This window comes from Gadus macrocephalus, chromosome 4 (genome assembly GCF_031168955.1).
Source record: "Gadus macrocephalus chromosome 4, ASM3116895v1".
In the NCBI taxonomy this organism is placed as follows: Eukaryota; Metazoa; Chordata; class Actinopteri; order Gadiformes; family Gadidae; genus Gadus; species Gadus macrocephalus.
In genome coordinates this window covers 29,435,764-29,448,057 of record NC_082385.1, presented here as the reverse complement: position 1 = coordinate 29,448,057, position 12,294 = coordinate 29,435,764, and the positions used below count along the sequence as shown (strand labels likewise).

At 53.1% G+C, this 12,294-nt stretch overlaps 1 protein-coding gene across 1 annotated transcript; it reads right to left on the bottom strand.

Annotated features, from left to right (window-relative positions):
• Positions 1-3,804: 3,804 nt before the first annotated feature.
• LOC132455178 (insulin receptor substrate 2-like) lies at positions 3,805-11,944 on the bottom strand. The gene is given in 4 exon segments (XM_060048966.1): positions 3,805-4,105; positions 7,627-8,072; positions 8,074-8,169; positions 8,357-11,944. Coding segments are annotated over 4 exon segments (3,330 nt in total). The 5' UTR covers positions 11,140-11,944; the 3' UTR covers positions 3,805-4,100.
• Between the last annotated feature and the right edge of the window lie 350 nt (positions 11,945-12,294).

The following is a 12,294-nucleotide window of genomic DNA, read 5'->3' as shown; positions in this document are numbered from 1 at the left end:
TTCCTCCTCCACCCCAACAACTACCACCCTCGCTTCCACCTACCTCCTCCTCCTCCACCACCGCTCCTCCTCCTCCTCCTCCTCTGACCTCCACCCAATTCTTCCTTCACCCTTCCATCCAATTCCTCCACCCATACACCCACTCCCTCCTCCGCCAATTCCTCCGCCCCAATGCATCCACCCTCCCCTCCTCTACCAGCCTCCAACTCTTCCTCCACCCACGAGAAGAAGAGTGAGCTAGGGGGAATTAAGGGGTCGAGGGTGAAAGCGCCAAAAGGCGGACTATATACCTGGTTTAAGAAAAAGATTCATTTCACACGAATCCGAGGGGCCCGATAACGAATATTCGTTTTTCGTTTTGTATATTTACATAGGCTTTTCTCCTCTGGTTCCTCCTCGATACTGGTATGGTGTTTCCCTATGGGGTTTTAAATAGTTGTTCTAGTTGTGTAATTTATGCTAATTTATTGGTACTACTTGTGAGTGTCCATGTGATTGTTTACAAAACTTAGAGTTGCAGCTACTACAGGACACTTGGCGAGAATGGCTTTTGTCAAATGGCATATATGTAAATATGTCATGGTTATTACATGCATTTTAGAAGTAATCCGATTTAGGATAGTGTAGGTTTGAGGTGTTGTGAAGGAACTGCATGGGAGAAAATGCAAGGCATCATGGGAACTACCATTGGAAAAGTTCTACTAGCTGGACGTTGTGTGTGTCTGAGAGAGCGAGAGCGGGAGAGAGAGAGAGAGAGAGAGAGAGAGAGAGAGAGAGAGAGAGAGAGAGAGAGAGAGAGAGAGAGCGAGCTTGTTTCCTTCCTGACAGAACCTCCTGACCGCTTTGACCACCCGATTGTCCGGTCCTGACACACGTTCCTGCAGGAAGTCATTGGTCCAATATGAGCTCCTGATGCAGCCTTTGCTCAAACAAACACAAACAAGAACCCCAGAAGGAAGGCAGCGTTGCCGTAGTAATAAGCACTTGAAAAATGTATGGAGGATATCCTCCTCTTTCAGCGCGCATCCGGGCGGCCTTTATCGAGCCCCCCCCCCCCAACACATATGTTTCCTCAATGTGCGTTCCCTTTTAACCTCTGCCCAGGAGCACAGAAAATACAAAATTGTGGCCAAGATTTGGGAACAGGCTTTGAGATTTTTGTGGTTATTGTCAAAATAAAGGAGCTAAACACTGGTTTTCTGAAATGATATCATGATCCATTGTAAAGGGCTGTACTTTAAGATTGCACAAGCATTTGGTTAGTCGAGTTTGTTACTGTCTATTATGTCTTAGCAGTAGCCAAGGCTGAGCCAGGTACAATTCATAAATGCATTTTAAAGGGCACAAATATATAGAGCTTGCAACTGTATGTGTATATATGTCTTATGATTAGTAGCCAAGGCTTAAATGAAGCGCCAATCACAAACACCTTTGTGTGAGCCCTTGGTCACAAAGGTGATTATGTGATAATGTTAACAAACATAAGCTAGTTTTCTGATTGGACTTAAGGACTAGCCTATAGTACTTACTTACCAGCGGGGGCCATTTCAACCAGTGTTTTTATCTTGTGAACTGGCTAAACGGCCCAAGACATCACCGAAGGAGCCAAACATGGAAGGAAGAAGCGATGTGGACAAAGCTGTACCTCTTTAAAATACATTTATTTGTTTTCTGCAAGTTTCTATCCATAAATCAATACAGAACAAAAAGCAATAGCCTAGTTATACTACCAGAAATGTACATCGTCGTCTCTTGTGAGCATTGCAATAAGCATTTCGTTGGACTATGTACACTGGAAGACCTCACTCCTGCCCGTGACTCACAGAACGCTTCTCCGAAATTAACTCCAGATGCATTCTGGGAGCCACCAGCGGTATCGAGTGGTTCTAAGAAAAGACAAGACCACAGAAAAAACACAAACAAAAACAGAAAAAAATAAAATACAAGTTGGCTGAAAAAGAGAAATAAACAATGAGCAAAATAGTTTCCTTTCTTCCACGCAAATAAAAACCCTATATATAAATGTGGTTTTTGATCCATCTGCGCATTTTGGTTCCGAGGTTGTAAACTTCGCTCTCTTCTGATATCGCTATTGCATAATATGCCATTAGGTTAAAGTGTGTCGACAAGGCAATGAGAATTCAGTAATAAAAATATACTGCTATTTATATATATTTATATATATATCATCACATAGGGTGTCTGTAAAAGGAAGGTAGCGTCACAACACTGTGCTGCCCCAATATTTAAAACTGGTAGCCAAAGTCAACGAAACATCTTTGCAACAGAGGTAAAATCTAAGAACTCTATGCCTATTTATATAGATTTTTCTTTAAAACAATTTTGTAATAAACTCTGATATGCACACGGTATGTACATGGTAAGGTCTCCGTTAAGATAAATAAAACAAAAATGAATAATATGTAAATATTTTTTGTTGTCATTATTTCCACACATTCACTTCCTGTGCTTGGTGTGAAAGTTACCGGGTGCAAAAAAATAAATACATTCAGACAGAGTATTACCTGTGTGTGTGTGTGTGTGTGTGTGTGTGTGTGTGTGTGTGTGTGTGTGTTTTACAATCTGTGCTCTGTGAGACCTTGACGCCAGCGCTAACCATTAGCAATTGACCATTCGTTTGCGAGCCAAAATGAGCACAAATGAGGGGGCAAATGCTGCCACTGAATTCGTAATTAAATAACGATTTCTGGGCTTCAACAAATACGATGCCGCCGAAAAAGCGTCCCATCACACACTGCTGCCACCGTCTGCTCAAGCCGAACTTTAACCGTTTAACAGCACAAGACAAATATGAGACTCGCACGTCAGAAAAAAAAAAAAAAACATCAGATTTTTTTACCGTCCGATATAAAGCAGTGATTGAGGGTCGATCTTTCGACAGCCAGACGAAGGTAGTAGGAGTGCTTGGAGGTTGGTCAGGGTGTGTGTGCAGAGTCGGTCGTAGAGCAGCAGGGATCTTACGGAACGTGCGAGAAAAGGCGCCGTAGATTCGGATTCCCACGGGCACCTGAGATGGCGCACGAGGATAAACGTTAACCCTCCCAATAACTCTCACGTTAACTCCGATAACTCTGAAAACAACGTCTACAAATATAGTTCTTTGTGCCCAATGCGTAGATCGGGATGAAAAAAATAAAATACATATTACGGAAAAAAAATAAAGATAAGCTAAGATAGATTAAATACAGAATTTAGGAACTAAGAAAATATTTTGTTTTTCGTGATGATTCGATCGATTCCATCGGAAGCATTCCCACTGTTCATTTCAGAAAATCATAATATATCTCTTTCGATATTAGTAAACTAGGTATTTTACTGTTGACAAGATAATAATAAAAGATATAGAGCGAGACATCTAGGTCCTGAAATAGACATTAAAATATATCGGTCATAGAAAGAAAATGTGAAAAGAACACAAGGGCATTATAGACATTAAGCAAGTAAGGCTGGTCTTTATCAAATATTCATCTTCCAAAAATAAATACAAATTCAGATATATACGTTTATCATTATATACGTTTATCATATATATATATATATATATTTCTATATCCTCCTGTGTGTGGTAGGGGTTCTGTGTCTGTGGTGGGTGAAATGTGCACAGTCTTGGGTGGCTGCAGGCACACTCACAAAAAGAGTGGAGTATACCGCTCTGAGCTTGTGTAGTTGCTATGTTACTTTTAAACCGTCTCTGTCCGGTCACGGGACACGACATTTCAACACACACACACACACACACACACACACACACACACACACACACACACACACACACACACACACACACACACACACACACACACACACACACACACACACACACACACACACACACACACACACACACACACACACGTTCCGTGCATTCATCACATGCATAGTTCATGACTTGTTTGTCAGCCAAATACCAGACATGAGTGCATTGTGTATTGTAGGGCAAGGGGGAGGTGAAGGTGGAGGCTCCATGTTGCCGAGTGTCCAGACACTTCTGGGTCGTCCCCGGGAGACATGGAGAAGGTTGAGCAGGTGGTACGTTGTGTGTGGGGTGCGGGGGGGTCACAGAGGTCAGAGTTCAGCCATCAGTCTGGAAGACAAAGAAAGGCAATAGAAGGTCATATGTTCAACGGTTTTGTACAAAACACAGTCATGAGTAACATGCTCTGGCCTCAGCTCGCTCAACACGTTAAAACTAGCTCTCATCCTGTGTGTCTCCTCAACAAATGTCCGCTAAACTACCCCTCCCCCTCCGCAGAGAGGAGGGGCGGGAGTGGTGTCACTCCAACAGAGTGCAATGCACAGGGATAGGTCAATAGGTGCACGTGTGTGTGTGTGTGTTTACGTGTGTGTGTGTTTACGTGTGTGTGTGTGTGTGTGTGTGTGTGGCGATGGGGCTGCTGCCATGGCAGCGCACAGATCATGTGGTGGTGGTTTGGTGGGAGGGAGGGCATTCCCAGGGACTGCAGCGTAGCCATGACGGTCGACTCTGCGTAATTATGACTGACGAGTGGCGAGAGAGAGAGAGAGAGAGAGAGAGAGAGAGAGAGAGAGAGGGCGAGAGAGAGTGAGAGTGAGAGAGTGAGAACACTGCCCTGGAACCAAATCCCCTCCCAGACGTGTTGTAATCTGGCGCCCTGATCCACGTGTGACAGCGCCGCCGCACAGAACATCTAGTGGCCACCACCACCACTTCCTGTCTGGGACATCTCGGCCTCGTTTGTTTACACACACACACAACCTCTTTATATGGAGGGACAGAGTGAGTGTGTGTCATTCTCTTGGCATGTTCACCCAATCGCGCTAAACAGTGGGACACGATATCAAACGTCTCTCTCTCTCTCTCTCTCTCTCTCTCTCTCTCTCTCTCTCTCTCTCTCTCTCTCTCTCTCTCTCTCTCTCTCTCTCTCTCTCTCTCTCTCTCTCTCTCTCTCTCTCTCTCTCTCTCTCTCTCTCTCTCTCTCTCTCTCTCTCTCTCTCTCTCTCTCTCTCTCTCTCTCTCTCTCTCTCTCTCTCTCTCTCTCTCTCTCTCCAAGCAGGACATGATGGCCTGCCAGTGCTGCACTAACTGTGCAGTACTGTGTGTTGGGTCTGGAAGTGTTTGATGTACAAAGCAGAGCCTCTTATCTCACTCTGAAGGATTGACTCACGCCAGATATCACACACACTCGCATATCTGGTAATATGGCCCACATTAATCGAAAACCTGTTGATGTTGTAGTGTGTGACGTGTGATGTAATGGCTTTATTATCGAGACCAAATCTCACACACACACACACACACACACACACACACACACACACACACACACACACACACACACACACACACACACACACACACACACACACACACACACACACACACACACACACACACACACACACACGATTTTTACTTGCAACATGATTATGTGTTTTGATGCCGACAAGTCATTAGCTCTGTCTGAAAGTGTGACAGAATATGCCAGCATACTCTTAACGTAGCACAATATTTCATTTCGTAAAGGAAGGTAGAGGACGCCAACGCGATATTCTGCTGAACAGGCAAACGACCGCTTACAGACCATTTATGTCTGTGATGACGCAAGGTATGTGTGTGCGTGTTCATTCAGCTCCACCACACAAACGTGGACCACCGATGGGTCAATCTGTTCAGCCAATCGTCATAAGGATGGCTGCTAGGGGAGGGGGGGGGGGGGGGTGGGGTGGGGGGGGGGTTCACTCCCAGAATGCAACGCATTCAGAGGCAACACAAACAGACACAGCGTAGTTGTTGTTTTTCTACTTAAACCGGAGCCCCCCCCCCCCCTCCCTCCCTCCAAATACACCTCGGTGTTCTGCGAAGTGAGCAGCAGCCTAACCAGGCAGAAGCACAGCGCACGCGTGCCCCCCTGACGCATCTCTCTCTCTCTCTCTCTCTCTCTCTCTCTCTCTCTCTCTCTCTCTCTCTCTCTCTCTCTCTCTCCCCCCCCTCCCTCTCTCCCCCCCCTCCCCCCAAGCACACCGGATTCCGTGGGGTGATTTGCATACAACGCACATATTTGGGTACCTACTCAGGACATTGTGACTGTTCACCACTGACTAGGAGCATTCATGGCTGCAAATCTGTGAAGAAGCCACCCCCGCCTATATTTAGCCCCAAGGCAAAATAAAACATGTTCTTTCTGGAAGCGCATCCAGTGAATCGTTTTTTTTTTTTATTTCTTTCATATCGACCTCAGTTTAACGCAGTGTTGTTCTCGTTGGCTCGATGGAACACAGCCCAAATAAGGACATCCTCCCTCAGTTCGGTTTGTCTGTGTTCAGATCCCTAAAAATACAATATCCCGCAAATTGGGGAAAGAAAAAAAGAAGAAAAAAAAAAGTCGGTAACCCCTGCGAGTACGCGAACAGTCGAACAACCCACAACCCACAACCCATGCAGACCCACGCGTGACTGACGGCGCCGTCGTCGTTTGTGCTCCGCTGACGTAAAATGTTCCCCTCGTACAATCAACAAGCGACAAGCCATCGCCATCCGCGGACAGACCCCCGCCACGGGGGCAAACATGACGTCAAGCGATGACGCGCCCCCGCGGAGAACCACAGCGCTGTACAGAGAGCAAACTGGCAGCGGAGCAAAACCAACACGGCTCCGCTCGCTGCGCTGACATTTATGAATAGTACGCTATGAATAGTGACCTCCCCCCACCCCCTCCTTTCTGCTTCAAAGTCCTACCGATGTTTACCCGCGCTGGCGGCGCCACGGTGTTCATCCCAGCAATGTAAATACAGTCATAATAATCATTCACAAAACAATTGAACACCGATCCTAGTTTCCGCCCTATAAAACCGGCACAAGACAAAGGTAAACACTGTGTCTGGGGTAAGGGGAGGACGACCTTCTTGGAGTGCGGTGCCGGGACGTCCTGCCACTGCCCGGGCTTGTAGGCTGGGCACGCGCCAGCCCGGTGACGTGGGCCAACGGCGCCAATGGACGCGCTTTGAAATGTGTAAACAAAGACGAATAGAGGAAGTGAGGGGTCGCGCGCCTGGCTGCTCTGCACACAACCCCGTTGGTGCTCCCCCCCCCCCCGAGTTTACACTCTATCACCATCTGTGCGTTGCGAGGTACCTTCCCCATGCTCTGTTCTTCCCCTGAAACGGGTTTCGGGTCTGAAGAGAGTGTTTTTTTTTTATTCGCAAAGAGGAAACTAGTCAAGGGGTCGGCAGTAGCTCAGGAGGTAGAGTGGGTTGGCTCATTAGAGCCAGGTTGCTAGCTCGATCCCCGGCTCCTCCTAGCTGGAGTGTCGAGATGTCCCTGAGCGAGACGCCTCACCCTTACTGCTCCCGACGAGCTGGCTGTCGCCTCGCATGGCTGACACCGCCGTCGGTGTGGGAATGTGTGCATGAATGGGTGAATGTGAGGCCATATTGTATAGCGCTTGGGGGCAAAATCGTTAAATAAATGCAGTACATTTACCATTCGAGTTATGTGCGGTTGGCAAAACAAGGAGGTGTACGAGCCGACACACCCGTTATCACATAACGACAGTGACTCTCCAAGAATAAACACGCTATGTAAACTAACGCGTTTCAAAGGAAACTTGTGTAAGCGCTGATCCTCACCTTGTGCAGTGGTGGCCGCCTCCTTGAACCCCAGACAGACGTAGGACGCCGCGTGTAATCCACTGACCCCTCCCTTGCAGCTGTTGGCGGGTTTGAAGCCGCCCGCGTCCTTGAGCTTCTCGGCGCCGGCGTTCTTCTCCAGCAGGTTCAGCGCCATGTAGCTGCTGAGCCCGCTGCGGTGGAAGCCGCCGCCGCCGCCGGACGCCGCCGCCGCGAACGTGGTGGGCGGGCCGGGCGGGCTGCCGCATTCCTCGTCGGACCCCTCGCTGCTCCGCGACGACACGTTCTCCACGGAGCTGTGGCGCCGGAGGGCGGCGCCGGCGGCGCCAGCGGCGAAGGAGGGCGGGACGGGCGTGACGGTGGCCGTGGACGAGAAGGTCTCGGAGCTGTGGCGCCGCCGGCCCTGGGGGTGGGCCCGGATCACCGTGGCGGCGCGGTCCGGGTCCGGGGGGGGGGGGGGGCCCCAGCAGGAAGGCCCCGAGGACCTCCGGGATCCTGGGGTCTTCCATGGAGAGGCTCCGGTCCCCGACGCCGCTCGGGCCCCTGGGGGGTTATGGGTAAAAGTTAGCTTTGGCTTCTCGAAAAAACAAAAAACACACATACTATGGGTGCAAAAGTAGTCAACAAAAGTAGTCGTAAACAAAGAGTCAACAAACACTTTGTAGACAAAACAGCGTGTCGCTAACAGTTGTCAAGGCGATACGGCCGACTAGCTCCAAGGTGCACTCACGCTGCCGGGGTCGGACGGACGACCTGCAGAGGCGGGCCCGGGGGGCCAAAGGTCATCTCCGTGTACTCGCTCTTGGCCTCGGGGGCCCTCTGTCCCCCGTCCCGTCGGTAGGCCCCGCCCCCCTCTTGGAACGGACACATGGACGCCTCCGGGAGCTCGTCCGGCTGCGGCAGGCCGGCCTCCGCCGCCTCCCGGGGCGAGTGCGTCCCCGGCTCCGGGTTCATGTAGCCCGACAGCGGGGTCCGCCGCGGGCCCCCCGCCGAGGCCCCCGGCGAGGGCGGCGAGCACCGGCGGCCGCCGAAGTCGATGTTGATGTACTCCCCCGGGCTGCGCGGCTCGCCGGGCGCCGGGTGCTCGTTCATGCTGGGCAGCGTCCTCACAGCGTCCAGCGCCAGCCGGTTGGGCCGACCCGGCCGCGGCCGGAACGCCAGGCCGCCCTCGGGGCGACCCTGGCGTGCCGGAGAGGGCGCCGCCGCCGCCGCCAAGTGCGCCGGCGAGCCCGGGGCCGGCTGCATCACGGCGTAGTAGTCGGCCTCCCCGCCCTGCGGCCGCTGGCTCTGGGGGCTCATCAGAACGTACTGGCCGCCGCCGCCGGGGGCGTCGCCTTCCTCGGCCCGGGGGGTCTGCGCCCGGGCGGGCTGTGGCCCCCTGCCCGTGGCCGCGGCTCCCGGCAGGGGGCCCAGGCAGTAGTAGTCGGGCGGCGTCTGCAGGGGGGGCGGGTTGCCCGGCGACATGTTCATGTACTCCCCGCCGAGCGGGGCCTGGGCGCGGCCGTCGGGGCTGTCCACGGAGCCGCGCCACATCCTCATGTAGCCGCAGTCCTCCGACGAACCGCCGCCGCCGCCACCGCCACCGCCGCCGCCGCCGCCGCCGCCGCCCGGCGACCCCGCCTTGCGGCCGCCGTCGTACGCCCGGGGGTTGACAATCAGCTTGGGCGCCGACACGCACATGGGGCTCATGGGCATGTAGTTGTCCGCCTTGCCGTCCGCCCTCGCCGCCACCGCCGCGCCCGGCGTCATGGGCACGTAGCCGCCGTCCTCCTCCTGGCGGTGGTGGTGGTGGTTGTTGTTGTTGCCGCCGTTGCCACGGTGACCGTCGTCGAGGCTGCGCGCCGTCGGGGACGACGACGACGACGACGACGGCGGCGAGGGCGCCGCGCCGATCACCACGGCGCCGTAGTCCTCCGGGTACGCCACTTTGGGCGAGGCCGAGAGCTGCGCCGCCGCCGCCGTGCGCATCAGCGTGTACTCGTCCAGCGAGGCCGAGGAGAGCGCCGGCGCCACCGGCCGGTGCTGCCGCGGCGTGGTCAGGGAGTACGTGCGCTTCCGGTACGCCTTGTCGTCGTCGGTGTCGGCCCCCCCCCGGCCGCGGGGGCCCGTCCCCTCCATCATCATGTACCCGCAGAGGGGCTCGCCGGGGTCCCGGGACGGCGGCGTGCTGCACAGGGAGTCGGGCGTGTCACTGCGGGTCATCGGCAGGAAGCGGGGGTCTCCGGGGCTGCAGCCGAACTCCTCCCCAAGGATGAAGCCCGTGTCGCTCAGGGAGCCCGAGATGGAGGCGCTGCAGCTGAAGGGGCGGCGGGCCTTGAGGTCGGGGGTGGAGGCGTTGTTGGCGGGCGCGCCCCTGCACGGGGACATGCTGATGGGGCTGGACCCCGCCAGAGGTGAGTGCGAGACGGGCATGGAGCGGCTGTGGTGCAGGTTGGAGTCCAGCATCCGGCACGTCCGTCCGCTGCTCAGGGTCGCCGAGCGGATCAAGTGGGAGGGACCGCAGTGGGGGCTGGTGGGGCTCTCGCTCAGAGAGATGGACATGGACACCGGGCGGGTCATGCCACCGTCACCCTCGCTGGCCGTTCGGATCCGACAGGACGTGAACTTGCGACCCGGGGACGTGGCGGCGACGCTGTCGGTCCTGGATCTCCGCACGAGACCCGTTTGGCTCGGGGGGAGGTTGTTGAGGTTGCGTCGCGTGGGGACGGAGATGGGGTTGGTGCTGGCGGACTGGCTTTTACTGCGCGGTCGGAATTCCGACAGCTCTTTCATCGCCTTCATCGCCTCCAGGATGGTCTCGTGGATGTTCTGCGCCACCACAGAGTCCTCCGCCTGCATCCAGAACTCCCCGGGCCCCGTGACGGCGGAACGGCCCACTTCGATGAAGAAGAAAGTATCCGAGTGGCCGCATCTTCGAATATTCATGAGCTGCAAGCTGACAGCCGCCACGTCAGAGTTTATTTTCACGAAGCTGATCGTGCGACTGGACAAACACAGTCGGTACACTCCGGTCAGATTCTTGATCTGACCCAGTCCTTTAGATTTCAAATTGACCTGCCATACCTCCCTATACACGGAGGTGGCGGGCGTGACGAGCCCGTAGTTCGCCTCCTCGAAGCCCACCAATGACGACGTGGACGCGGGGCTGTCGAACATCTTGCCCTCGGTGATGAGCTCCGACAGGACCCCGTACCAGCACTCCTGCTCCTTCTCGTTCTCGGCCGCCACGGCGAAGTACTCGTCCTTGGTGTACAGGGCGATGAGGTGCTTGTGTTTGGCGTCCGCCCGCTTGTTGACGCACAGGCAAGAGTCTAAAGTTATGATCCGTTTCGCGGCGGACTTGTTCTTCCATTTCTTCTCGCTCTCGTAGTACTCGAGTCTCGCGGGAGAGCAGTCGCCGTGCTCCCGCAGAACGAAGAACCGTCGGTGGCCGTGCTTCTGCTTGCGAAGGTATCCGCACTTTTTGACGTTGTTCGTAAACAGGTGTCCACCCGTCGCGGGAGGACTTGCCATTTTTGTTGTTGTTGTTGTCCAACGTTTACCTTTTACCAGGCGCAAAACTTATTACACTATCTTCTTAAAAAAAGAGATCCAAAAACACGAAATAAACCGCATGAAACAAACTATATTCGGGATGCGCGTCGTTCCGGTCCGCAGCGATGGATGAACATGACGGCTCACTGCGAGTGTTTGAGGAAAACAACATGTGACGTTGCTACACTCAGCCTCGGCTGGCTCTAAAAAAAGAAGTAGAAAAAAAACACAGTCATTAAAGGCGTTGCAGCCTGGGAGAGCCTTCCCTGCCAATCTCGAAGCTCGCCCTCAACTCATTGTGCTCATTGGCCATAGAGAGGTGAGCGACGGGGAGCGACGGCCTATCGCGGCGCGGGAGGACCCGACCATCGACCCAGTCTCGCGTTGACACCACTTGTCAAATATGTTATTGTATTTAAATTCAATTTGAAGGTAAAACCTGCGGCAGAGAAGAACTGCTTATCATCACGCGGGTTACTGTAAACAGTAATGAATTCGACTCCCATATTTTCCACAGTGTCCTGGCGAGGAATACATGAATCTGCAAAGTCAACAACAATGAATTCAAATGTAGGCTATATACGTTGAGAAGATTTCATTGGTTTAAATAACATATTCGACCCATTGTAAAAAAAGAAAAAAATCAGGCTACGTTTCAACGGCAATAACAAGTAGACAACCCTCGTCCCTTACTTATTACATAACCTGCGTGTCGACCTATTTTTATATGCGTGGGGGATTCCTATCTTTCTGCTCGTATCTGCATGTTTTAATCCCGACTTTATAGACATACGTGGTCTCCCTTTTCAATTTCTGCTACGTTGTCTTGGTTTAAGAGCGATGCAGGTTCAAATTCAAACAGAGGAGAAGGGGGGGGGGGGCAGCCTTCCTGCTTAGGTTGCACGCGAGCTCGATTTACATAATCCCATTTTGAATTAAACACATGCACACAAACACACGCGCGCGCACACACACACCACACAAAATACACACGTAACCACGCGCACAGCCCCCCTGAGAAAAACATCGAAGTACGTCAGCAGCGTGAAAGGCACAGCGCGTGCACGAGCAGCAAAACAGCAACGGGTTCGCACTGCGCTACCTCTCGGGTGCCCCCCACTCGGTTGCACAACT